General features: G+C 48.9%; 9 protein-coding genes across 9 annotated transcripts; 4 read left to right on the top strand and 5 right to left on the bottom strand.

The window, feature by feature from the left end:
* Positions 1 to 67: 67 nt before the first annotated feature.
* RhiXN_11561 (uncharacterized protein) lies at positions 68 to 1,584 on the top strand (the record flags this gene model as incomplete). The annotated part of the gene is made up of 7 exons (XM_043331376.1): positions 68 to 219; positions 274 to 304; positions 363 to 601; positions 666 to 735; positions 786 to 865; positions 914 to 1,319; positions 1,381 to 1,584. The coding sequence occupies 7 exons, from the start codon at positions 68 to 70 to the stop codon at positions 1,582 to 1,584; spliced, it is 1,182 nt and encodes a 393-aa protein (XP_043184886.1).
* A 269-nt stretch (positions 1,585 to 1,853) lies between these two features.
* RhiXN_11560 (gag-polypeptide of LTR copia-type) lies at positions 1,854 to 3,554 on the bottom strand (the record flags this gene model as incomplete). The annotated part of the gene is made up of 1 exon (XM_043331375.1): positions 1,854 to 3,554. One exon carries the CDS (start codon positions 3,552 to 3,554, stop codon positions 1,854 to 1,856), a length of 1,701 nt encoding a protein of 566 aa, XP_043184885.1.
* A 348-nt stretch (positions 3,555 to 3,902) lies between these two features.
* RhiXN_11559 (TatD DNase family protein) lies at positions 3,903 to 5,584 on the bottom strand (the record flags this gene model as incomplete). The annotated part of the gene is made up of 9 exons (XM_043331374.1): positions 3,903 to 4,028; positions 4,081 to 4,382; positions 4,439 to 4,464; positions 4,606 to 4,688; positions 4,830 to 5,002; positions 5,063 to 5,218; positions 5,276 to 5,389; positions 5,441 to 5,506; positions 5,560 to 5,584. The coding sequence occupies 9 exons, from the start codon at positions 5,582 to 5,584 to the stop codon at positions 3,903 to 3,905; spliced, it is 1,071 nt and encodes a 356-aa protein (XP_043184884.1).
* A 441-nt stretch (positions 5,585 to 6,025) lies between these two features.
* Positions 6,026 to 6,866, top strand: RhiXN_11558 (TB2/DP1, HVA22 family domain-containing protein; the record flags this gene model as incomplete). The annotated part of the gene is made up of 4 exons (XM_043331373.1): positions 6,026 to 6,057; positions 6,111 to 6,287; positions 6,345 to 6,408; positions 6,465 to 6,866. The coding sequence occupies 4 exons, from the start codon at positions 6,026 to 6,028 to the stop codon at positions 6,864 to 6,866; spliced, it is 675 nt and encodes a 224-aa protein (XP_043184883.1).
* A 1,608-nt stretch (positions 6,867 to 8,474) lies between these two features.
* Positions 8,475 to 16,377, bottom strand: RhiXN_11557 (ABC transporter transmembrane region; the record flags this gene model as incomplete). Its single annotated transcript, XM_043331372.1, has 33 exons — positions 8,475 to 8,629; positions 8,677 to 8,695; positions 8,754 to 8,764; positions 8,815 to 8,841; positions 8,897 to 9,115; positions 9,167 to 9,279; positions 9,332 to 9,375; positions 9,434 to 9,523; positions 9,587 to 9,603; positions 9,655 to 9,929; positions 9,995 to 10,094; positions 10,145 to 10,157; positions 10,215 to 10,240; positions 10,297 to 10,330; positions 10,381 to 10,431; positions 10,483 to 10,587; positions 10,645 to 10,672; positions 10,725 to 10,745; positions 10,804 to 10,903; positions 10,954 to 11,329; positions 11,397 to 11,601; positions 11,654 to 11,729; positions 11,782 to 12,214; positions 12,284 to 12,533; positions 12,585 to 12,980; positions 13,036 to 13,130; positions 13,183 to 13,672; positions 13,724 to 13,772; positions 15,833 to 15,874; positions 15,925 to 15,934; positions 16,014 to 16,040; positions 16,094 to 16,214; positions 16,253 to 16,377. 33 exons carry the CDS (start codon positions 16,375 to 16,377, stop codon positions 8,475 to 8,477), a joined length of 4,143 nt encoding a protein of 1,380 aa, XP_043184882.1.
* Positions 16,378 to 16,687: 310 nt separating this feature from the next.
* RhiXN_11556 (aspartyl protease) lies at positions 16,688 to 18,920 on the bottom strand (the record flags this gene model as incomplete). The annotated part of the gene is made up of 14 exons (XM_043331371.1): positions 16,688 to 16,734; positions 16,792 to 16,814; positions 16,867 to 16,954; positions 17,069 to 17,262; positions 17,315 to 17,413; positions 17,476 to 17,649; positions 17,701 to 17,989; positions 18,045 to 18,056; positions 18,130 to 18,150; positions 18,212 to 18,247; positions 18,307 to 18,443; positions 18,514 to 18,536; positions 18,624 to 18,654; positions 18,721 to 18,920. 14 exons carry the CDS (start codon positions 18,918 to 18,920, stop codon positions 16,688 to 16,690), a joined length of 1,374 nt encoding a protein of 457 aa, XP_043184881.1.
* A 1,271-nt stretch (positions 18,921 to 20,191) lies between these two features.
* RhiXN_11555 (ML domain-containing protein) lies at positions 20,192 to 21,587 on the top strand (the record flags this gene model as incomplete). Its single annotated transcript, XM_043331370.1, has 3 exons — positions 20,192 to 20,302; positions 20,356 to 20,719; positions 20,785 to 21,587. 3 exons carry the CDS (start codon positions 20,192 to 20,194, stop codon positions 21,585 to 21,587), a joined length of 1,278 nt encoding a protein of 425 aa, XP_043184880.1.
* Positions 21,588 to 22,036: 449 nt separating this feature from the next.
* On the top strand, positions 22,037 to 24,595 carry RhiXN_11554 (amino-terminal nucleophile aminohydrolase; the record flags this gene model as incomplete). Its single annotated transcript, XM_043331369.1, has 12 exons — positions 22,037 to 22,174; positions 22,276 to 22,424; positions 22,489 to 22,551; positions 22,619 to 22,628; positions 22,685 to 22,717; positions 22,768 to 23,471; positions 23,713 to 23,948; positions 24,008 to 24,068; positions 24,117 to 24,165; positions 24,219 to 24,298; positions 24,350 to 24,441; positions 24,495 to 24,595. 12 exons carry the CDS (start codon positions 22,037 to 22,039, stop codon positions 24,593 to 24,595), a joined length of 1,716 nt encoding a protein of 571 aa, XP_043184879.1.
* Positions 24,596 to 25,403: 808 nt separating this feature from the next.
* RhiXN_11553 (uncharacterized protein) lies at positions 25,404 to 26,076 on the bottom strand (the record flags this gene model as incomplete). Its single annotated transcript, XM_043331368.1, has 2 exons — positions 25,404 to 25,714; positions 25,785 to 26,076. The coding sequence occupies 2 exons, from the start codon at positions 26,074 to 26,076 to the stop codon at positions 25,404 to 25,406; spliced, it is 603 nt and encodes a 200-aa protein (XP_043184878.1).
* Between the last annotated feature and the right edge of the window lie 355 nt (positions 26,077 to 26,431).

The following is a 26,431-nucleotide window of genomic DNA, read 5'->3' as shown; positions in this document are numbered from 1 at the left end:
CATAGTTGGATTAAAAACAGCTGGGTGGCAGGTGACTAGTTACTACTCATCCCAGCCTACGATAGCCATGGACCGTATCAGACAACTCACTTCCCATTTCTCGTCGGCTCCCAGCGGCCTTCCTGCGTTGTCGAAGAAAAGCCCGGATGACGTCGTAATTACTATGGCAGTCAGGAGCGCTTTGACCAAGGCCAAGAAGGGAGGGTTCAAGGACACTCGGTGCGTATCTTGTACAAATGAACATCAGGCACGCTAATAGAATGCCATCCATAGGAGCGATGAATTGCTCACTGGCATGTTTAAGGTACATACTTTGCCCATTAATTTACCCCACAAATTTCCCTAATTATCACTATCCGTAGGCCGCAATCGCCAAAATGCAGATTGACCCCGCGTTGATTCAAGATATCTGCGTTGGGACTGTTCTTCCCCAGGCGCACCCTACGAAGCGCGCTCGGCGGCTCTTGCAGCAGGCATTCCACAAACGACGCCCGTTCAGGTCATCAACCGCTTTGCTCAAGTGGATTAATGGCCGTCACCACTGTCGCAAACCAGATCCGGGTTGGTCAAATCGACATTGGGTTGGCAGTTGGGGTCGAGAGTATGACCGCCAAGTAAGCAATTTGTGTGTCCAATAGTATAGATTACTGATGAGAGTAATGTAGCCCTGATTCTGGCTCACCAAAACTGAGCGATGAAATCATGGCTCATAACACCGCCAAAGATTGTGTTATGGTACGACTCTCCCTCCCCCGTTGAGTCATTTGACCAATAGTTACGTCTAGCCGATGGGATGGACAAGTGAAACGTGGCGCAAGATTTCAATATCACTCGCGAAGACATGGACCAATTCGCTGCTCTGTAGGTTCCGTTCCAGTCCCCCGTCTCCTTCATGACACTCATTCTTATACAGATCCCACCAACGTGCCTCTGAAGCACAACGTACTGGTAGATTCTCGGAAATTGTCCCGGTTGAAGGATTCTCCAAATCCGAATCAGAACGTACCCGAATTATCGTCGACAAGGACGATGGAATTAGGCACGACACCAACCCAGCTGCACTCGGCAAAATCCGTAGTGCATTCCCGCAGTGGGGAGGAGGGAAAACGACAGGCGGGAACGCGAGCCAGATCACGGATGGAGCGGCAGCCGTGTTACTCATGAGGAGGAAGAAGGCCGAAGAACTAGGATTGCCAATTTTGGCTAAATATATCACGACCAGCGTTGCCGGGCTCGCGCCGAGAATCATGGGTATCGGCCCAACATATGCCATTCCAATGGCCCTGGAGCAGACAGGGTTGAGTGTTGGATGTGGATTTGTTCGAAGTGAGTAGGTTAAAGCTACATTGTCTTCTGCTATAACTCATGTTCATCTTCCAGATTAACGAGGCGTTTGCATCGATGTACGTCTACTCTGTACGCAAACTCGGCCTAGATATCGAAAAAGTCAATGTAAATGGAGGTGCTATTGCACTTGGGCACCCGCTAGATAAGTGTTATTCTTCCGTGCTCTCTCGTCTAGTCCTGACATACATTTTGCGTATCTACGCGCGACAGGCGCACGTCAAGTTGCAACAGGCCTAGCCGAGCTCGAGCGCCGTGGAGGAAAGGTAAGCACCAAGCTACGAATATAGGTTGTCTCTCAGCACTCTAAATAACTCGAGCAGGTCCTGGTGACTTCCATGTGTATCGGCCTCGGAATGGGCGCAGCAGCCGTCTTCATTCGCGACTAAAATACACACGTGTCTTCTTAAAATATCGATTCATTTTGTATACGCTTTATAACCTCTTGAATGGAACTGGATTACAATATTACTTACAGCTTTCTACAAGTATTGATTACAATGATACAATCACCGCCAAGAATCTAATTCAATAGCAGACAGTCCGTTGCCAGACCTGGAGCTTACAACTCCCGAACTCCCAGACGGCACCTTGGATATAGGCGAAATGCGCCCGCTACGAGCCGACATCCATCCAGCTGACGTGGTGCGCGTGCGATCCGGTCCCCCAGACACAGCACGCATCCGCTCCTGATCTCGACCACCACCAGGGGTCGTCGGGCGGCTAACCCGACCATTGTATACTCCTAAAGCCTGCCTAGAATTATTGCTGGTTTCAGACCAATCAGGCCGATGAGCGGAGCGTCGATCCCATGGCCTCTGTGCGTCCTTTTGAGATCCCCACAGCCCCAATCTGGCCTCGGTCTGAGGACAATCAGGCGCATACGCCTTGTGTCCAAATGATAGGCATGCTCCACAAGTCTTCTTGGCTCGAAGATAGAGTGTGCCGTCGGGGAGAACTCCGTCTCCGGTATACTTGTAGTATCTCAAGTCCAAGGGTAGGCAAGCGCCAACGTTGTGTTGAGAAGTTACCGACGAGCAATCTTCGGAGATGGTTTCTTTCTTGAGCATCATTATATCCTGACAAAGGTCCTGGATTGATGTGTGCTCCTTGGTGCGCAGCAAGCCCATATCCTTCAAGAGTGCACCCGGCAACGATCCCAATACAAACTGCTTAGCTAGTTCCAGTGGAATAGGATAGGGCCCTTGGTTCAGTTCATCTACGATCCCCTCGAAACGATGCAAGTAGTGCTGAATATCATGTCCCTCAAAGTAAGTCATCCTGGTCATCTCCCTGATCAAATCCACAGCTCGGCTCTCAGGAGTAGGCTTGTCCTTGTAAAGCAGTTCTAAAAGATCCCAGACTTCCTTGGCGGTCGTACAGCTTCGAACCTGGTCAGAGATAATGTCAAAATTCAAAGACGAAAGAAGGGCGCAGTGGATCGCAGTTTCGTCGGCGTCCCACTCGTCCGAAGATTCGCGAGAACGGGATCCGTCGATATGTCCCCAAATATTCTTTTTGGCCCGACAAACTTTACGCTGAATCCAGAAACTCCAAGACGGCCAGTTGGGCCCCTCAAGTTTCTCGACAACTCGGACGGCTTCATGTATGCTGTCCCATACAGTCGTTTTAGTCTCCTCCTTATCGAGGTCCTCGAGCATTGCGAGCTGTTCGTCCTCCTCCAGAGTTTCGTCGTTGAGATTGACCTTTGGGACCTGCTTGGTCGCGGATGAGTTCGAAGTGTCTTCAAGCTTCGATGTTGACTCGCGCGACCGGTTTAATTTCCAAGGTGGAATATAGAGATCCATCGGAGTCCAAGCACCGTTCTTCGTAAGTGAAGGAGGAATAGATTGCTGGTCTGGCGAAACGCGCAATTCTTCCAACATCTTCCTAACAGTCCCCAGAGCCTTTGCGCGTTCCTCCCCACCAGCAGAAGGTTCGCGAAGGCGCCCGTCGGATGCACGACGCCTGGTAGGGCTAGTCAAGTCTACCCCAAATGAAGGGCGTAGCGGTAAGGGCTTTGGCACTGGTGCAAATATACTTGTGTATGGCTTAGTGTACTCTGCACGAGCGGGTGCATCAGTAGCGACCAGCTCGACTGCGGACCCGAGAGACGGAAAATCTGGACTATTGGGAGTCACTAAGGGGGTGACTTCCAGACTGTCGGGCGACGGATTTGGGTCAACGATGCATGAACGAGTGACTAACATATTTGAAGGAGTGTGTAGTTTATGTCTGCCTTGCAAGTGAGCTATAGCCTTCTTGCTCGATGGGGGGGGGGGGGACTAACCTCCTCAAAGAGCGACGGTAAAAATAGGTGACAGGAGGGATGGGAAAGAGCGCACAACTTTATATGGTTGAAAATAGGAGGCTTCCGCGGGACCGGATACCAATCGACCAAAATAGGGGCATCCTCTACTTTTTTCGAAACACTGAGAGATTTCTGAGTAAATTATTCTATTGTCTATTCATGAGCATTACACTGCAGCTCAGTAGCATATATGCGCTAATTGGTTAACAGGCAATTGGATATGATTGATTCATCTATTTATTCTGCATTATGACTTCTCTAGCTCTTCGAGTTGTTTCAATAAATCAGCCTCCCCCTCAATCTTCTGTAATTGGGTCGCTTCTAAGCTATCACCGTTGTCCCTCCGTGCTTTCAATTGCTCGATCGCTTGTAACTGCAAGATTGACTTAATTAGCGACCCCAAGCCCCTTGTCCAATCAACCAACCTTTTTTTTGAGAATCCGTATCTTCTTCTCCGTAGGATCTACCTCTTTTGCCTCCGTTTTTACATCCATCGCTCCACCATCAACTACTCCACCATTCTCCACAGGTTTATCTTTTGATGCATCGCGTGCTGCGATATCCTCGTGATATTCTGCATCCATCAACTCGTGTAAATCGTACATTTCGACGGTATTATTCCATGCCGCACGGCTCACGTCGATCAGTTCGCGGTTCTTGAGACTGGCGACGACCCACGCAACCCCTCCTATTGCACAAGGCTCGTTGCGACCTTTAACCACTCGGCCTATATAAAATGTTTAATCAGATACTAAATAGAGCTTACAAGGAAACCGGGCAAACCTTCGATAAACTTCTCAGGTTGACAGCTAGGTGGAAAATATAGTTCTCGTAAATGAGAAGGAAGGGTGTTTATATGTGCTCTGGACGAATGAGTGGATGTCATTGAACACCACGGAGCATCTGGTAATTCATTAATAGAGACCCTTAAAAACCGGTGGAGCTCTCACCAGTTTCTACCATCAATCGATGAAGGGGTATAGCCTTTGTTGTCGCGAGATTTTGGTCCGTTTTCATCGAACACCCATTCACACTGTGATAATTAAGTTAATTGGCCAGTCCAGGAATCACATCGACGCGTTCCGTACCTGATGTGAAAACCCATCGCGACAAGTTCCTTCATCTCTCCCGCCCGACCGGTAAAACTATGGACCAGGCCACCTCGCCCACCTACCGCTCGTCCGCCATCCTCCCCAAATCCTTCCTCCTTCAAAATACGGACAAAGTCTTCGTGCGCGGCACGCACGTGTAGGAAGAGGGGCAGATGATACTTTTTTGCGAGCGAGAGTTGAGAGCGAAAGTGTTTCTGTTGAGTGACGATCGGAGAAAAATGGAGCCGGTCGTAGTCTGGAAGATATCAGTGAATACCATATATGGAAGGAGGTGATACGGGGATACAAAGCTTACCGAGACCGCATTCACCGACCGCTACGCATCTCCCTGTGCCGGTAAGATGTGATGCGATCAATTGGTCCAGCCTTTCGAGATACACCTCCGGTCCACCTTTGAACGAGTCGAACTGACTGGATCGAGTTGGGTGACATCCGACTGTTGCATAATATCCTGTCATCACAATGAGTTCCGATAGATTACTTTTGGAGTAATAGTAAACGAACCTACCAAATTGTGCAGCGAGATCCAATGCTTCGCTCGATTCGTGTAAGCTCCCCCCTGTCAAAATGGCTGATTGTACGCCGGCAGCTTTTGCTCGTTTGATAACATCTAATATGTCATCTAATGGGAGAAAATTTAGGGTGCTGACAATTTACGTATCCAATAACTTACCCCGGTGCTTTCTTTTCCCCCTATGTAATCCTCGAAATACAGGATCGGTGAGGTTAAGTCCAACATCTACATATACATAGAACGTCGGTAAGATGTTGTTGGGTAAATTATATATTTACCGATGAATCTAACTCGGGAGCTCATTCCTGGTCTCAGGTGGCAAGTCTAGTGGCTATAAAAATGGAGAGATCAATGATGGTTAAAACCCCCAGGTTTATATGCGTAAAATCAAAGACCGATTAAGAAAAGCAAGTGACTCGGAAGGCCGAGGTGTGAACGCCTCGAGCTTCGAAATTAAAATAACTTGGCAATAGAGGTGGTGCAGTGTGTGCTATCGTGTGGCCAGCCTACCTGAACGCGTGTTTCCGAAGCAGCCGGCCCAGCACTTGTATGGGGATGTACATGTCCAGCAACGTGCCCATTTAGGGCCCAACAGGAAAAGATTAGTAATCCGAAGCATCTGGGTGGTATATATAAGTAGGTCGTTTCGCGTCGTATGCTTCATTCCACCGCAGGCGACCCTCCGCAGCGAATACTCGCTCACACGACTCTTATTATTTACTAGACACCCTTTCTACTCTCACCATGGTCTTTTTCCACTTTGCGAAGGCTTGCAGGTATGGGGCATTCTCATACGGACACCCTTGCCCGCTTATTCACGTCTTTCTAGCATCGTCTACGTGTTCCTATACCCAGGATACGGCATCTATAAGACTCTCAAGAATGCTCCCGAAGGTGTCGAGGAGCAGAAGGTCCAGGCGGCCGAACTGAAGCGTTGGATCGAGTACTGGGGCGTAATGGCGTTCGTGATGTCTGCAGAATACCTGGCTGAATGGCTTGTGTCTTGGTACGTACCACACCCATGCAATGCATCTCGCTGTGGCTAAACGCGTCTTTCACAAAGGTTCCCTGGATACTGGTTGTTCAAGTCGATCTTCCTTGTTTGGCTCGTTGCACCACAAACCCAGGTACGCCGCCACCAACATGCCCAAACAACTTAATCTAATTTAGTCATTATTACTAGGGCGCTACTTTTGTCTTCCACCACTTGCTTGCTCCTTACCTTGCTCAACATGAGTCCGAGATCGACGCTCGTCTCAACGGTTTGAACTCGAGCGTCATTGCCTACTTCCAGGATCAACTCGGCCAACTCCTCGCTGCCGTCCTCCCCAGCATGACCCAGCAGCAACCAGGTCAATCCGGCCAGCCTCAAGCCAACTTTGCCGCCGGAATGATGCTCAGCATGCTCCATCAATATGCTCCCAACGTCATGGCCCGCAGCCAGCACCACTCTACCTCTCGTCCCGGCACTCCTAGCGTTAGCGAAACTGCCAAGGCATCCGCTTACGAACTCCGCCCCGAGTTGAACCACAACGAGTCTCAATCTTCCATCAGCTCTCGCTCGACTGCCATCAGTGTGATGTAAACTCGCACCCCTATCCCTTTCCCCCGGGGACTCAAATTTAGTGAACCTAATGTACATTGACGACCCCCCCCCCTTTCTCTCCCCTCCGCGAGGGTTTAGCATTCACGCAATCATTTGCATAGACCATCCATAGCGTTTTGACTTCTTATTTCAACCTGTATTTATTTTGCTCTTGTTTTCGGGGTTTGCGAACGCCTCACAATACGTGCATTGAGAACACACCAGACCGGGTCTTGAATAAACTCAAAAGAGGCAAGGGCAAGGCAAGCAGCATGTCGATGGTGATCAGGCTTCTGCAGGACCCCCAGATCTGAATGGTTCGACGTTAATTCGTAACAATCGAGTCTAATATTATGTAACAAGTATGAATGGTGTTGGATTTGTGTCCTGTAGTCCAGAACTACCCTCGCCGAAAACGCGTGTAAACTCGCTCCAAGATGTGATCGAAGATCCGTCGCTGGACGGCGTTGGGATTTGAGAATTGGGATCTGGAATGCATCCCTCGGCTCCTATGCATCGGCGTATCAAAATCAGCAATTCGACCTGCATGTCAAGTGAATCCTTGCAGGCCGTTGCTTAGCACGTGCAGTGCACGCGGGGTATATAGGGGCTTGCCAGGCTCATGGGTCCAAACCGTGAGAAATGTTTGAATCAGTATGAGCATGCTCGCCGACGTCACGATAGTGCATGGTCTTATTATTGATGAAATCAATGTTGCTGGCCGCGAAAATCGTCTTGAGATGTTAGTGCGCGATATTGCCGCTACAGTACTTCAGAATCTTTGTTCCGAATCAATACCAAGGCACACAGCTAAGGCGAGGCCAGTGGAGCCGGCGGGTTCTACGCCCAGGCTCCATGAATAAAGCCCGTGGCGGTGAACTAAAATCAACATATAGGGGGCTATATCATGAGTCTAGCTAAGCGACCTAGGATTAATGCATGAGGACTGAGAGCCCGGCTTCGAGGTGTATGCGGATTGTGGGGTCCAAGCCACATCATCGAGAACACCTAATTCTTGTAATTCACAATCCTCGAATTCCTGCTATTGCACATCACCTCGAACTATCACAGATATCTAAGCTCTTGGTTGTTCTACCCCTGTTAGTTCTTTGATATTACAAGAATGATCTTCGCCTCCCTGGATTCGCGTGTTAGGAACTCACAGTCTTGTTCTGTTAGAGCTGTGCTATTGTGTTGAGGTCATGAACCCTCATAACCGTACGAACTCGGGATACTCGGATATACTCCTCGGGTGGTGCATGTATACCCCCCAACGTGCTTTATGCGAGGTAGGGGCACCCCCGCCTGTCCCCTGCAGAGACCCAGGCCCAATGCTAATACTAGCCAGACAAACCCTTATGAATACTCCACTGCACGCTAGATGACGTTCTAAAAATCACGCTCCAGGATAGAACCCAGCGAACTGGCATCATGCCTCAATCGATTGCAAAACTGGTATATACAGCTCGTTAATCCCAGTAGGATAAGAAACCCAAAGCGTGTGGCATTAATTGATTAAAATCGTGATGAAATAACATAAAAAGCGTCTATATAACCAATACTATCGTAAAGCGTGTTAATCTGAAGTTTTTCTAGATGAAGATGCATTCAAAATATCCTCTGCCGTGATGGACGATCGTTCGCACATCGAGCGGAAGATACCATCGTCCGCTTGTACAATGCCATCGGCGAATCAAATTCGGCGATTTGCCCGGCATCGAGAACGCAGATACGGTCGTATCCGATGATGGTCTTCAAGCGGTCTATTGATTTATTAGCATAAGGATTTGGTGTATAATTTCGAACTTACGAGCAATGCAAAGTAGTGTCTTGTCGGCAAATTCGCGAGAGATCGTGTCTTGGATATTTTTATCCGTCTCGTATCACCGAAGCAGTGGCTAGGAGTGGGAGTCAGTTGAAGCAGAAGAATCAGCGTGAAGCCGCTTACCCTCATCGACACAATGATCTTGGAGTCCTTGACCAAAGCACGAGCAAGGCTCACAAGAGACGCTGACCAACGCTCAAGTTACCTCCCTCCTCTTCAATAACAGTGTCAAGTGTGAATCGATTCACAGGAGTCTGGGCACCACTCGGAATATCCCCGTCTCCGACGACCTCTTGTGCCGGCTGTCGGACGATCAACAAGGTAAGCCCGCTTGAGAGCGTCCCACAGACGAGCATCGTAAACGCCAAAGGGATCGAGATTACTTCGGATGGTTCCGCTGAAAAGTAAGGGTCTTGTGGGATGACTGCCCAATGGTAGTGAGCAGACGTAAAACCATGTTAATCGTAATACGTACTCGCAATTCGATCGCGAAGAGTATGGAGACCAATCTGGCTGATATCAACGCCATCCAAGGAGATCGAACCCGAGGTGAGTTCAACCATCCGGTACAAAGCAACCATGATGGAGCTCTGTATATCTTGTTAATAATGACTCCAATTGGCCTGGCTGTAGTGCTTACCTTTCCACACCAGTGCGCCCGACAATACCGATCTTCTCACCTCCCTGAATGCGCATGCTCAGTCCACGGAGAACTGCGGAAGACCAGGCTGTAGCTCATAACGACATCCTTGAGCTCGACTGCACCACTCTCAGGCCAACTTGCAGGCGGTTCCTTGTCCGGAATCTCATATGGGGCCTCCTGTTCGACGTGCTGGGCATAGTGGAGAATACGTTTCGACACCGTTCATGTCGTTCTCAACTTCTGCGCTTTGACGAACCATCCACCGAACTCTATCAGATATGGTTAGAAACTGCAAAAAACCGGTAATCAACCGAACAAACCTGCGAACCAACAAATATAGGATAGAGCCACACCAATCTGCGAGGGGATAGGCTGAACCGGGCAGCAACTGCCAGGATAGCGACGCAGAAAGTAAGGATAGTACCCAAAAAGTCGAGTCGAATGCCGAGCCATCCGTTGATTAGTGACGGTCAACCAATATGCTCGATTCTCAATGTCCATACGCCTCCTGTTCTCTTCTCGGAATCGACCCACTTCGTCGTACGCCGGATATGGCGAGGCCGGACAACTTTCGGAGAAGTGGCCGTAAAGGCTACTACGAAGGATTGCATCTGGAAGATGATAAATAATATAATAAATGGATACAAATATGCGACTTACCAGACGTTGAGTTCACGTGCACTCGAGCGGTAGAACAAAGCTGCCCAGTAGATGAACAAGATGGAAACAACTGGGATAAGGAACCACGGGAGCAGGATAGCTATGAGGATGATTGCACCAAGATTTGGGACATGGTTCCAGCAAGCATACGCAGAGCATCGCCCTATAGGATTAAAGGCGTGGTCAGGTTTAGATGATAATGCTGGTTTATGAAACGTACCAGAGTATTATCAATAGTGTCGATGTCTAATAAAATGGATCTTCTTAATCCAAAGCACAGAGGCGAGCTCAAGTCTACATACCTTTAGTAAGACGGTTCATAATGCGACCCAAAGGCTAAAATATATCGTTAGGGAGTAGTCACATACAACATTACGACCACTTACTGTAGTATCGAAGAAGGACATCGGAGCATGCATAAGCCGTTTCATCGCGCCCTGTGTATATAATCAGCAATAGCCGCTATACTTCAACCAATAGGTGCTTACTCTGTGCAAGGACACAGACGCATAGAAGGACATCAACGCGAACAATGCACCCATAGCGAATATCGAAATTGCTTGTGCTGCACCCAAGCCAGCGTATATGCCCATCTAAGCAAATCAGTGCGTTAGCTTTGTAGGAAACGTTACAAAATGCAAGATACATACGTAAAATCCTTGAGGATATGGCCATTTCCTAGGAAATTTCGGTAAGCATATGGCTCCCCTCCGGCCAGTTATCAACTTACATTTCTTGCCAGTAAACAAGCCTATTATTTTTTTTTTTCAATCAGCATCCAGAAAGGATAAATTCCAGTAAGTGCTTACCAGTATGCAGACATCACGGTAGCACCTTGAGTCAAGAGAATGGCCAGAATCAAAAGCGGTACCAAGACCTTTCCGTTGGCAGCCTTGAAATAGAGGTATGCTGGAGATCTTTGTCAGGTTGTGTATCTTCCTCAAACAATCATTTCTTACCAGAACCACTAATGGCACCCGTGTTGCGTTCTTCGGCTTGCATGAGCTGCTTGGCTGGTGCTTGTTCCTTCTTGGGCTTCTTCTCGGAAGACTCAATAGCCTCGACCTCCTCTTCACGCTTTTCCTCTTCCTCTTCCTCGTCCTTGGAGCCAAACTGTCTCTGGAAGCGCGCGAATGCACCGTCCTTGGCCATCAGTTCCTCATAGGTACCACGCTCCGCGATGCGTCCGTCCTCGAGGGTGATAATATAGTCGCACTGAGGGATAAAGTGAAGAGCATGCGTGACGAGAATGCGAGTACGACCGGCAAGCGCGCCCTGGATTACGTTCTGGAATACAGCTTTACCGACGTGTGCGTCCAGTGCCGAGAGGGTCGTCTATGAGAACCATCAGCAACTTACTAAAATTCAAAACAGAGCCAAGATGCTTACCGAAAAGAACTACATCGGCACCATAATACACAGCTCGAGCAATGTTTATGCGTTGCTTTTGTCCACCAGAGAGCGAAATACCCTTCTCGCCGACTTCGGTCAAGTCTCCGGACGGAAGCATGTCAAGATCGGACTGGAGGCAAGCGACTCGAACGGCTTCCCAGTATCGTGCCTCGTCAAATTCACGCCCGAAGGTAATGTTGTCTCGCACAGTAGCGCTGATTATTTAAATCAGGAAGGGCATGTGATAATATAAGCGCATATACTGACCTTTGTATCCAGGCGGTCTGAGGACAGTACCCGACGGAACCTCCAAACGTAACACTTCCCCTTTCCCTTCGCATTTCTTGAACAGTAATGTCAGACCAAGCAAGATTAAATGCAAGTATGAGACTTACCTCCAATCAGACCTTGCAACAACGAACTCTTTCCTGATCCGACGGGACCAACGATCGCACAGAGCTGTCCACGAGGAAGGGACAAATTAATGTCCTTCAACTTGAAAACTACCTCCTTTGCAGGTTCATCGCCCGTGGTTCCAGTAGCAACAGCAGCAGCAGCGCCCGCGTCTTGAACCGTAGCTTCCTTCTCCCCGGGTCCACGCGCAGATTTCTCGGCGACCTCGGCGGTAGATTTCGAGGACTTTCCTTTGCCTTTCTTCCCCTTGCCTTTGGACACAACGTCCTCTGGAGGGGCTCCGTCCCAGGAAAACTCGGCGTCCTTGACTTCGAGCGCGACGGGAATAGACGGGTCGATAATGCGGGTTTGGGATAGGACCTCGGCGATAAAGACGCCCTCCAAACGACCGGTCGCGTTCCACGCATCCGCAATCTGGGGAGAATCAAAGATAGAAGGGGTCAGCTAGATCCGATAACGCAAGGCAAGATCAAAGATGCTTACACTCGAGAGGGCAACCGGGAAGAACATGAGCGGCATGCGCAACATTTGGAACAGGGTAAGCGATGCAAAGATAACCGCTGGATCGAGAGAATGGCCCGAGAGTGAGTACGAGACGAACGAGATGACCGAGGCGAGCACGGGGAGCGAAAAGGCTACAGCGTTGTTTGCGGAGCGGACGAGTAGCAAAGATCGAATGTACTTGAGCTCGTTGTTACGGAAGCCGGAGACTCTCTCGAGATAGGGATTTTCCCTGTAAAATATGAGTAAAGTACGCCGATGATTAACCACCCAAGAGACTCACCATGCAAAGAACTTGAGAATCCTCATACCGCCAAGAAGTTCCTGAAGTAGCTTGGCTCGTTTATCCGTCCAAATCATGCTCTTCTTGCGCATAGAAAACAAGCGCTTCATGACCATGGTCTGGAGAGGGGTGATCAAGACAAAGAATGCGAAACCAGTAAGGGCGCTCCATCCCAAGTTCACAAGCAGAATGATCAGGCAGATGATCATCTGAATGGGGGCAGTCCAGGCCATGTGAGCGAAAGAAGTGGCAAAGTCGATGCGAGAGACATCTGTCGAAATATGGTTGACAAGTTTGCCGTTTGTGAGAGTTGAGCGAGCACGGGATGTAAGCTGGGTTGCACGGGAGTAGATGGCTGTAATAAGACCAGTGCGAAGCAGGACCCCAGTCGAGGCACTGCGATAGAAACCGTGGTGGATGCTGAGCGCGGACACTATTTGGAAGGAGGAACAATCCTATCGCTAGGCCCACTCCTTTCCCGATGGGTGGAGCGGGGACACCCACACGATGCTTAGCATACGATTCTTGGCCGAATTGAATGATAGCCTTAGTCTTCAAGTCAATATCCATACTTATTTACTACGGAGATCCAACTGACCTTTACGAGTAGAGGACTGCATATTTGTGCCACGTTCGATATCAGGACGCACAATCCTCCAGTCCAGAACCACCATTTGACCGAGTCGTTCATAGCCAGCATTAGACTAGGCTTCTTGAGACCATCTTTCTCGCGCCATTGCTGCTCCCTCTTTGCCCTTACGCCCCTAAGTGACCACCAAACTCCACGCAAGCCGGGGCCGATCTGGCCGCTCTTTAAGCGTTCGTTATATGCATCGGCCTCTGCCTTTCGTCGCTCGAAACTTTGGAGAATGAGGTTGGACATGACTTCAGCGGAACGGGAATCCTGAAGTTTCCACAGGTCCGGGGCCTCGAGAGGTCGAGCGTATCCCAATGACAGTGTAGGAGTGATCCATTGGAAGAAGAGATGGGAGAACCAGTTTGCGTTTGCCTCTGGAGTCAGAGGCGCATCGTCAATCGAGACTAGAGGGGCGGGTGGGTTGCTGCCAGCAAAGGGCACACGTTGATACCTATAGGGAATATAATTAGCTGAATACAAACAGCCTATGAAGACGACTCACCATTTCGCCTTATCATAGCGCAAAAAATCATGGTTTCGAGGTGGCTCAGCTGTGAATTACCAGCTTCAAGCTTTCCCTCTTGGCGCTGGCGTCATAGTTGATCGCCTTTTCATCTTGACTCTCCCGACGAATGTCTTCTCAGAGTTATGTTCCGAATCAGAACGTTCAAGCCTAGTCGATGGCGCCATTGTTCGAGGCGCGCACGTCGTCAACTAACCCGAGGGAACCTGCGCAACATCCCAACGGAATCGCGGCTATAAGTAGTCCTTTTTCATAGCGTATTAGTCCGCAAACTGACGTGCGGGGAAGTTGGATCGAGCATGTGGGCTCAAAAGATCGTAGCTGACTCAGGCACTCCTGCCGCGCGACCCGCAAGGTCTTTGAAATGATATAACACTGACGCGTATGACGAGTCCTATGGAACCCCTCCAGCTCATTCAGATATCCATATCCTTTCCTTTACACCATTCAAGCCTAATGCCAAGCTCGGTAGTTATTACTAACGACCAGTCTTGTATATGTTACTCAGCAGAATACGTGTGTAATGCTTTCCACTACTTGCTGCGCAAACCCACGCCGGGGCCCGCGGCCGATGCGGCCTCGCACAAGCCCGAGGTTTTCGGGTCTAGGCCAAATCAGAGGTCACATGTCAATCCCTAAATTTGGACCGTACTCAGGCTTGGCGCTATTGGATGCAAGAGCACTGAAGGTCCCAGTGTTCATGCACTTTGATAAAATGCATCCAACATACTAACCAACGGGTGCGACAACAACAAAGCCAAGTTGCATACCTGGCTGACTCATTAATTAGTGGACGTGACCCTATCCGCCTTAGTCACTATGCCTACGTTTGCCAAACAAAAAATGAAATGACATAGTGGTAATTGTATCTCTCTACGGTTTCGTATAAAGACCAACGCCCTCGAACCATTAAATTATCGGAAACCAATGAACTAGAACCTCCCAACTGTTACATAGATTTGAACAAATATACGTGTCACCCGCGATCCTTTCAACACGACTGGTGCTATCGTATGCCTCAGCACTCGACAATACGTTAAACTGCAAACTGATCATGCATCTTATCCGTGTCTCGGAGACTGCTTAAACTCCGCCCTATTCGTATGCATACGAGTAACGTTAATATACGAAGATGTCGGTTTGATATTCACTTAAAGAGATAAATTACGGCTGGCTTGTTGTATTTCATCTACACCTTCCGCAAACCAGCCGAACCCTTGAATTCGAATCTCAAACCAAGGATCGAGGTACTCTAATATGACCCCTTGACGCCTAAGTATCACAAACCCCAGATGCTAGCAATCACGTATATTCGCGGCACACACTCAGTGTGCTGTGCTTGAGGCCAGCCGAACAGTGGTATGTGGCTGGCTATTCTATTCCGTTTATGCACATATATGCGCATATAACTTTGTAATATTGTACAAATAAATAATATGAAGATCGGAGTAGAATAACAGAAGGATCCTGCTGTACCAACACTGCCGCATAGATGTGGAAGTGTTAGAAAAGCGTCGATTGCGGCATATGATCAGCTCCGGTTTATAGCAAAGCCATATAATTGAGGCGCAAGGACCACTCACGAAGCTCTAAAGACCAACGAGAGACTTACGTTGGTCGACTTCCATGCATAACACCGGGTTTCTATAGGACTTTCCGGGATTTGGGACAGAATAGAACCAGCTACTGATCGTCGTATTCATCAGGATCGATCATAAGAACTTGTGTCCTACAGGTCTTATCTACACAGCTATTGGTGAATTCAATTATGAGGCAAACTCTGGTCCGTGGCAAAAGACTGGGACGGGCTATACGCCCCATAGCATCTTTGATTTGGCGGTTCACCGTGAAGCGGCGCTCTCGATTTTGTTCAGCGTCATCGCCAAGCTTGCCAATACACCGGTTATGTCATCAATCGTAATGAAGGTGGACCGATCCTGAGGCATTTTTGCCCTAGAACTGCCCCTTGCATCGTTCTCCACAGAGAGCAAAAATCGTAAGTTCAGAAAGGGACAATTTATTTATGTTTTATGGATACAAATGAATAAGAGATGGAGCGCGCAAGCCATGCTTTGTGGAAGCAATTACTTCTTGTGGACGGGGCAGCTTTCGCAGGAGCAGGATGCGCCGCTAAGATAATAATCAGCGCCAAGGTCGTGTAGTTCAAAATAGATACTCACCACTTGCAGTCTTCCTAACAATCCCATGAGAGCGAGGCGGAGTCAGTACATACGAACATGCGGTGCATCTAGACGGGACATCAACGTACGCCGCAGTAGTTAACAATCTCGACGTTCTGTCTCGATGAGTCAGAGAGGAGCTCTGCAACGGCATAGCTAGAATACTCACAGCAATCATAGTGATAAGTGTTTGAAATGAGTATGGGAGTGGTAGTGTTTCTGAAGAGCTCCAAGGCCCACCACGGAGCCTTATATAGGCCAGATTCGGGCGGAGCTGCGTAGTTCCATCCCTCTCCAACGATCAGTTTGCCAATTATCCAAGAATTACCTCGTCAACTCAAACGTGCCAATCGGGCACGCCGTCCCGGTGCCGATTCCAGCGATCACAGCATCGTCCAATCGCGTAAACTCCTCAAGGGGGGTGAGGCGCGCTCCCCCGTCGCCAAAGTCCATACGCGCCTGAACAGGATGGACAGCAGCATGATGAACGAGGTGGCCACGCAGGTCAAAGGTCAACAGAGAAAGGAGAGTTCAGGCACCATACTCCAACGAGGCTTGAACGAGTTAGTGCGACAGCTCAAAACAGCACTTAGAGCGTACCAGGATCAAGGATGTTCGTATAATACGTTGAGGTAGAGTAATATCAACAGGGAGATCAATAAGATGAATCGGCCGAAAGACAATATGCATTCGATGACAAGGGATACAAGGGCCGAGTGGCTATTTGTGATATGAAAGAAGGAGGTTACCAAATGCTCAGACCTTACGCGAGTTTGGCAAATCCTACTTGAAGGTTAGTCTGATCGAATACTAAAAAGGGGATATGATGTAAGCATAGTGTCAGAGAATATGCAGCGCGATACATACCAGTATACACGTTCTTGAGGAACCTGGTAGCAAAACGTCAGATATCGGCATGTTCTGTACATGTGTGAGACTTACGAGTCGCCGACAAGCCATGCATTACGTTGTGCGCTAGGTACGATCGCTCCCACACATGTCGTGTTAGTGGCATCAGAGCCGAGACTCACTGCAAAGGCGGAACCATTCCAAATGAGCAACCGGAAAACATAAAGCCATACCCACGCCCACGTTGTATGATGGAGACAAACGCGCGGCATTTCTAAAAAAGACTATAACTCACTATCTGCGGCTTTTATGTTAAAGTTCTGCCCTGCGAAATTAAGTGCGACATCCGGGTTTGCATTGCACGGATAGGTGAACAGCCCATTCTGCCCGAGCTTCGATCCCGGGATGGCTGCATAGATGGCTTGGGCGTCGGCCTGGGGCGCGATGACGACGGATGTACCGGTATCGATCGTCGCGAATTGTGAAGCACTAAGGTGAAAGAGGTCAGTATATGCAAGATCCGAAATTGAAATGGATTAACGTTTGTACCGGTTTTCCGCCAACGCTCGCCTGCCCCATGTTAATGGTCCAGAACGATGGTGGCTGGCCTTGCGTGGTCAGCACGGGCGAGAAGGCGACCCTTTTGCGGCATTGTATTAGCATTCTACAATACCAGCCGAATATCCAAAGTAGAAGACTCACTGCCCGGTGAATGCGGCCGTATTCATCCCTCCAACCGTCAACTCACTTCCTGGCGCGTTCTTTCCAACAAATTTGAAGCTCATCATGCCCTGCGTTGGACTAAGCTTTGCAAGATTGCTGAAATATGGTGTCTGTTTAGACTCGGCGAGGACTGGGAAAGCCATCCCCATCAAACTATATGCTAGGTGAATCCGGTGGACCATATATTAATAGTGAACGACCCACCCATCACTTGTGTCACCGCCGGCGTTGGTGAAGCTCTGGCTCAGCTGGGTCACTGCGCCTACACCCGAGTTGGTGATAGCCAGGCCACCAATAGAGACAGTGTCGGTAAAGACATTGGCACGCACTGCCGAGCCATCACCAAACGATATTTGGAAGGTATTGGGCGTCTTGGCTGATGTAGATGACTGAACCGAGTAGGCATGTCTGAGATCGGCATTGAGAATCAAAAAGATATGGCTAACCTGCGAAGGTGTATATATATTCTTGCCTGCGCATTGTGCAGCTGGGCCTGTACACCCAATATCAGTAAATAGTTTCGGTATTGATATTGCTTGAGCGCTCACATTGATCAGATGCTACAAGACGCAACCATGAAGGGAGGTGTGAGAATCATGTATAGGTCTCGGAACAGGGTCACACAGTACGAACCCAAGAAGAAGTCGGAGCTGCCTAGTATCGCATACAACCTGTGAGTCGAGATCAGGCAAAACACAAATCATGGGTAACTCACCAGTATCGAAATCGACATTAAAGGTCTTCGAGCCAACTGAAAGTCGTCAACACTGTCAACATTCAATTAATTTTTACTTTGGGAAAAGGGCATACCTGTTACAGGGCCGCTCCAGAGGAGATCCGGTCCAATGTCAGTCAGAGTGATGGTAGTATTCTGGGCAGCCTGACGGCGGAACAGCCGAGCATGGGTGGTCTGCAGCTGTTCGACTGAAACGTTCAGGTCTGGGTGACTAGAGGGGGAGCAAAATCGAAATCGAGAAGATCAGATGGGCGTTTATAAGGGCAGAAAAAGCTACGTACACCTCCCCAGTATTCTGATAGTACTGCGAGGGTTGGCGAGAAATCAAGTGTCAGCGGCTATCGGTACTGATGCGGTTCTCAGTGTCCATATTGGAAGAGAGATAACTTACTGCCAACGCATTTGCATATTGCTTCCTTTCTCTATTATATGCTCGGGTTAGTATGATAGGATAATCGCGCCATCCGTCAAGAAGCGATCGTGCTCACAAGTAGGTCATATGAGCCATACAAAATGTCTCATTAAACTGTCCAGTTTCGAGATCAGTGATGGAGTTCGTTCGACTGAGGGAAATAACGTTGGCCCCGGGTGTCAATCGCCGCAAGATTTTGGGTTGGGCTGGGGTGGGTGCTGCGGCCACGGTCAATGCTAGCCCGAGACTGAGTGCTGAAACTGAAAGATGCCACATCGCGAGTTGAAAATGAATGTATGGTAGAAAAGAAGCTGCCTGCAGCAAGATGGTTAAACAAAAATTGAAAGCGAGTGCACCGGGCACGTAGAGAAACCCAGATAGGCAACAATGGGGAATCAACCGACTAGCAGTCGAAACAGGGAATAAAGACGATAGTCCTGTGCTTTTAGGTAAATGTACGCCATCTCGTCATTTATCGCTCGGTAGCTGCGGGTTTCTATCTCCGGAGAAAGTGAAGCGTGGTCGGTTCGCAACGCACTGGATATTGAGATCGGAAGCAATTGGTAGAAGGCCTATTTGTAGTATGTTGAACGCAACAACCATAGGCCCACCTAAATTATATAGAACTGCGTTTTATTTTCATATGCGACAAACACTGTAATCACTTAAAGTTGACACACGTCTGCAGCATAACCCATCGAACCTTTAATCGATCCCAATATCTCGGCCACAAAATCTCGGTATTTGTGGGGCTTATTGTGACAATGATTTCAAGCACGAAAAAAGCACAGTAATCCTACTCTCCCGTATTGGATGCGTCGGCCAGACCCAGCTTTTGTGGTTGGGGTTTTGGCAGCTACGGGATGTTGGAGGGCCGTATACAACACATTGGGAGTAAATAAATGCAAATACAGCTAATTGGATTATCTAACATCTACCATCAATCCTCAGGTGGGGCCGTGGAGCACTGATTTATTCCGGGTTGACATTGTCTCATCTGTGTTGAAGATATCCATGGATGTGGACTCCAGGCTGGTGGCTCTTCCAATTCAAGAAGCGTGCAGTCTAAGTCTAAATCTATGCCTTTCATGTAATTGGGTAATACAATAGGGGCATTTGGTTGCCTAGACTCGGAATTACCATGAGCGCCTGCATCCAATCCCGGGATTCCGTTGTGGTTCGGATGAATAGGACTTGCCCCTTTCCACCACCGTTTGGCTGTCTACTAGGATTGGAGCTTTGGATTCTGCTCATTTCAACACACTCATCACTCATTGTCTGCCTTGGTTTGTTCTTCCAAGTCACCGGGCGCCTGCTATTCGGACCAAATCATTCCGGTTAAAAACGCTGGGAGCTGTGCTGACACCGGTCCGTGACGAGTCCTCCCGCAGCATCTGCTCTACTTGCACCGACTCGACTCCCTGACTGTGCTGGCAGTGCTCTCGAAAACTACTTAAAGTTGACTTTGATCCCACTCTTTTCTTTCTCGCTCGACCCTTTCATCATCTCCTTCATACCCACCCACACTTCCCTGGGGACTGTTCAAAATGGTCCGCAAATGGATCCCAGACACGCAGTTCAACAGAGGGGCTGTTGTTCGATTTAATAATCTATTTTATCGGTCCTCTGTTTCTCATACTTCTGGTCCTGGTCGCGAGGTAGGTCGCTCCTCATCATACAGCGTGGCTTAACTTTAATTATTTACTTACAGCCTACCGAGGCCCCTCAACTCTGGGCGGCCTTGAATAATGAGTCTGCCCCTCCCGCCGCCCCAGATCCACCACAGTCCTACGAAAACCCGCCCCCAATGTATGTGCATCCTGAGAGCGGTGCATCTACTACAACCGTCAATTCTATCCCCCCTCCCCCTCCTCACGTACCCGGCTACGGTTTCTACACTTATCTCCCTGCCGGCCACCACCCTACTCAATACCATCTACCTTCAGGCTACCGCCCATTGTACAACGCCCCTCAGGCCCCTTATTTGCATGCACCCAAACCGCAGCATCCCATTCGTCCCCCCGACCCTGATGTGAAGCTCCCACTTCCCGTGACCCAAGCTCAATCGCAGTCCCGTTCTGACCGAGCCTCCCTGATTACGTGTTGCCTATGCCATTTCCCTTTTCGCGTTTCATCGAAGGACCCACCCATCCCGCCTACCGCACACTTGCTCATGCAATGCGGGCACTCGAAACTAATGAAGCTGTTCTTCGCGAAGAAATGAAGGGCGAGATTGACGCAGTCTGTTGCGTGGGTGGCTTCGGTCTCTGGGCATACCGGCATGGAGAACCAGGAGAAGATGTCAAGCGCAGGGTGTACGCCGAGTTACAGTCAGATGACGACACCGGCCGGGAAGCGTGGCTCAAAGCTGCCCGAGCACGGACCAAGCGCTACTGTGAGCCTGGAGCAATCCGTCCTGCTATTCGCTGGGTCTTGGTGGAGCCCCATCCAGAAGCCGAAAATATGACACCAGCCGCACTAGAACGCCACGCCTTGCAACATGGTTCATTCCCTCGCATACCCGACGATGCGCTTCAAACTGGTACCGAAGTCTCCGGAACCGGTCTCTACTCGGCGCGAGCGTGGCACGCCGGAGGTGTGCACCTTGGAAAGGCCGGTAAACACTTGCAGGCCGGGGGCGCATCTTTGTCGTACGGTTCCATCGAACACGAGCTAAGTTCGTTTGAGGTTTTGGTCGGCGATGTTGCATCTGTTCGTTGGATCGAAGGCTCCCAGCTTGCTTCCCAGTTGGCGGCTGGAGTGATTCCTGTTGAAGGAGGTCGCGAGGCACACGGTGGAGCTATCTTGATAGCACAAGCTCCATACGAAGGTGGGTGGCACCCTGGCAAAGCCGCAATCGGTGAAGACCATGCCTGCGTTGGATTCGGAGGGGGCGAATTTTGGGCGCGCGGATATCGCGTGCTGGCCTGGACCGACAACTAGGCACAAATTTAACTTCTCATTTGGGCTATTTCGACTTTTTGATTTATCGATAATTGGGGAGCGAACGCATGTGAAAACATTTTCGAGGATAAACGATTTCTGGCTCCAACTTTCTCTTCCATCTTCTCGGAAATATAATATACAGTCTCGTTTATCAACAGAAGCACACCCTTTCGCAAGGCGTATACATGGGCGACTCGACAAGCAAATGGGCTACCGGAAGCAGGTATACACGTCTGCAAACATTACGATACCATATCTACACTCTGTATAGTAGGCATACACGGAGATATTCCCTATTCGGAAATCTCAACTCCACCCACATTTTTTGGTCTGCTCCCTCATCTTGGAACAATAATAGCAACTTGATTTGGCATGTATTACAGAATATTTACAAAGCACAATTGATGCAATATATTCCATATAGAATCACTATCCTGCAAGCATACATGTGGGTGCGGGTCTATGCATGCGTTCTCTTCGGCTCAGTACATAGGGCATCGATTGCTACTGTGCCTAGTACACCTGTTGACCACCAGCATCAGCAGATACCATCCCCTCCTTCTAGCTCACACTATGTGCCGTTGGTTTGCATATATCAGTGATTCAGAGCCCTGTGTGAGTATCCAGGGGCTTTAGCCCTATGGCGTTAGATGTTCCAGAAGTTGATTTCATTGATCCCTACTAGCTCTTGGACGACATTCTCAACCGTCCCGAGAATTCGATTGTGAAACAAGTGAAAGAGCACTATTTGCCGGGCCTATTCCCTCATAAGAGTGCAGAAGAAGATAAGAAACAAGAAGCGGAAAGTGCTATTCGAAATGCGCATTTTAACAAGTGCGTATTCACCGATTGCCGACAAGCCTATCTAAAATCCGACTATTCCAATAACCTTTCTCAGTGATGGAACCGGTGTCGCCTTTTACAACAAAACGATGCAAGACTATGGTGAAGCAAAGTGCCGGTGAGTGAAAGAAACCATTTTGTTTTGTTTTTTTTCTTGTAGTTGATTGTGCTGATTGGACTTGCAGTATGCCCCAGGTACATAGATATCACCTGTCTATTTATTTATTCGTGTGCTGACCTTAACAACTCAGATCTATAAAACGATAATCGCACCTACAAACGACGTATGTTTGCTATTACCAACATACACACGTCGGCTCATACGTTCATACAGGTCAATTTCCAGTCTCTGTGCCGTAATACCTCGAGCAGGACGGTGTTCGCTCATGTTCGAATGGCAACATCCGAAGTGCAGCAATTCAACAGCCACCCCTTCGCTTTCGGAAGACACATATTCATGCACAACGGATCGGTAGCAAACTTTAGTTCGATTAGGCGAGATCTATGCGCCAAATTAAGTACCAGAGCGTACAATAATATCAAAGGTTCGACGGACTCTGAACACCTCGCCGCCCTGTATATGACGCACTTGGGCGATGACTGGACTGTTCAGTATGGTCTGGAGAACATGAAGCGCGCGCTCGAACGTGCGATTGCTGATATAATAGCACTCCAACGGAAACTCCCGGACGCGACCACGCCTCTTGCAGCCTCGAGTCTCAATGTGTGCACTACTGATGGAGAGGAACTCTTGGCGTTCCGCTTCCGCAGCTCCGAGGTCGAGCAACCTCCATCTTTGTACTACTCCACTTCAGCAGGTGTGACGTTGAACAGGAAGTACCCGGGACACCCGAATTATTTCAAGTGGGAGGATCCTGGTGATGCTGCTACAGGACTGGTGGGACCCGATGAACTTCGTCCAGAGGCCTATGGAAATCACGTCATCGTGGCAAGTGAACCAACTACAAAGGTATGGAACTTTTCTAAGCCCGCGCACGAGCTAACCGAGTTTTCAAGGATGAGGGCGAATGGGAACGGGTTCCCAAAAACAAGGCGGTCATGGTCGATTTTCCCAGGGGAGAGAACCGGGTCCAGGTGAAAGATATTGACATCAGTTATTAATCGGGTTGAAATCAAATATTTTAATAAACATCGTCAGTTTCTGTGCGAGTGTAAACCAGTGTGAACAAAGTCAAGCAAAATGAATGTTTGAGTCCGAATATATGCGCGCTATTTGCCGGTGTAATGGACGTTAATGATTACGTCATATACCCGCCAGCGCTAGCGTCATCAGTGTTGATTGGCCGCCCCGGCTCTTGCCTTCTGCCACAACATACCTCACGACACCCGCACACCTGCATTCCCGAATCATGTATTTCCCCAAGGTTGCTCTGCTTGCTGCTTCTCTTTCACCATTCGCTGCTTCAGCGCTGTCTTTCACTCGTCCCGACTTGGTTTTAAATGGCGAATCGCCTATTTTCACGCAGAGCCGATGGAGTTGGACCGATTGTGGTTGTGAGTCCAAAATAGTGTTTGTCGAGTTTTTCTCTTTTACTCACGAAACTGCTTTTTAGTGCCATCTGATGGTGTCCAGATCAAGTCTATCGAAGTTTCTCCAGACCCACCTAAGCCTGGGTATGTCACACATTTGGCCCTATTAGCGATTATTCACAGAATATTTAGGCAGGACTTGACAGTCACAGTTATTGCTACAGCCGATCAACCGATTGAAGTATGCCATCCCACTCCAACATTTTCAGATACCTAACACTCATACCACACTAGGAGGGAGCATACGCCGACGTTACTGTTAAGCTCGGTTTGATTAAATTGTTGAATAAACGATTCGATATCTGTGAAGAAGCGTGAGTTGGCCATATCCTAGAATTAATCATTTTGCTTATCTGGTAATCAAGACGCAACGCCAACGCAACCATTCAATGCCCGGTCCAAAAGGGTGATCACACTGTTGTTCAGACTGTTGCATTACCTAAGGAGATCCCGCGAGGTATGCTTAGCCCTGCGAATCAACCAGACATTGAGACTAATTCCGATGTACAGCCAAATTTACAGTCGACGTGAAAGGATATTCTGCTGATGAGGAAGATCTCGCCTGTGTCAAACTTAATGTTGATTTCATGCTTGGCCACAACCTGTGGTAGACTCGCTACTATCTTCCATGTAATTTTAATCTTGATGACTCCATAATGCAGTGATTGCTTTTCTACCACAATTATTTGACACGGCAGTTTTAACTCGGGCAATGTACCAGAGCTTAGCCACCTGAGCGACATAACCGCCCATCTGCCACACACGCGAGCATTCTCACGAAACTTCACAAACAGGATCTGGTGGCAATCCCCAGTGTGCACAGCACTTTTGGTTCTGTTCCTACTCGGCTTGACCATGAAATCATGCGTTTTTGATTTCCCAATAACCTGGATCAGGCGATCTAATAATTATCAGAGGCCATGCACAAGATCAACCAAAACACCCTCGGCCATGGATGCCCGTTGGATCGCCAAGAAATTGGTCCGACCAAAGTCCCTGTGGACAACATCACAGCTGATTCAACTCCCCATGGAGTTCGATACAGGGGTACCAAACATCACGAACTCAGGTAGCAGTTTGAAATGAATAAAATTTAGAGCATCGAATAAATTAATTTAAATGGACAGACAGCGATACCCGGTGTCTTCTCGAATACAACATTGTACAATGACAGCTAGTGATTGATTGAGGCGCATACATGGGGTAAGTATGACCCGAGATGGATCACGTTGATAGAGCATGAAAGACAGAAGAATAGAAACATGTGTAGAAAAAGGATAAGAAGACTGGAAATGGCAGTTCCCATAATTACGGTAAAAAGGAGTATACTATCATCCCCCCACACACCACACGGCCCGTGAAGATTCGAGTAACACGTGTGACTGGTGATCATGTATGCATGGTCGGAAAAACGAGGAGTTACATAATGACTTCGCAGGAAGAATAGTTCATGTCGCCGGGGGCTGGGAGGGATAGGCGTTGGGTATCGCCGGGGGGCCCGGCTGATGAACTTGATGACGCTTGGGAGCTGGGAGAGCTGGGAAGCGTGACGATGGGGCGGAGGGGTGGCAGTTGACGCGAGGAGGGCGATGCTTGAGGGGGCGAAGCAAAGAACTGATGTGCCTGTCCAGGTGACCGAGTGCTCGCAGGACTGAACGGCACATGAGGTGGATTAAACGAATCTGGCTGCGCCGTCATAAACATTGACGTTAAAGAGGCTGGATTCTGAACTACACAATTGAATATCGAATATGATTGATTAAATCTCGGAAGGACTCTTAAAGTGGGGGGGGGGCTTACTATTCTGAACAGGGGAGAAACTCTGCAAGAGATGAGGGTGAATCGTCTGCGACTCTGGAAACATCTCCTCCCCAGGAAAGTTTGCGAGGCATTCCATGAGTTCTTGCTCCGTCATCTCATCCATGAACTCGGCGCTGTAAAGAGCGTCGAGATCATAATTGCGTGTCCATTCTGTGAATCCTACGCCACTGGAAACGGTGCTGGTTGCGTCACCACTGGACGAGTGCGAATCGGAGCTCCCAGAAGGGGAGGGGTGCGAAAGATATGAGTAGTCTTGAAAGTTATCTGGCATCGCGGCAAGTGTGGGTTTCAGTTCAAGCAAGTGGCACTGTGTAAGACCCCCAGAGCCAAGGCAAGCGTAGTAGCATATAACTCGGTCCAAATGAGAAGAAAAAGGCGAATCGCCCTGGGAGGCTCACGCGTTATGTGGAAGTCTTAAGTAGTTTACTAGGACCGAGCAAAGGCGATCCTACAGGTATGAACGGGTGGGATGGGCAAAGAGAAGCTGAGCTCCACCGAAGGGCAGTCATAAGGGGTATTTATATGAACTTGGTATCGGACCGCAGCCTGTTTCTCGAATCTAGGATCCGTGATCGACACGCAACCAGTATTTGGTCCTGTGGATCATACACAAATGGATTGGTAAC

This window comes from Rhizoctonia solani, chromosome 12 (genome assembly GCF_016906535.1).
Source record: "Rhizoctonia solani chromosome 12, complete sequence".
In the NCBI taxonomy this organism is placed as follows: Eukaryota; Fungi; Basidiomycota; class Agaricomycetes; order Cantharellales; family Ceratobasidiaceae; genus Rhizoctonia; species Rhizoctonia solani.
The sequence above is the reverse complement of the archived record's forward strand: the minus strand, read 5'-3'. Positions and strand labels throughout refer to the sequence as shown.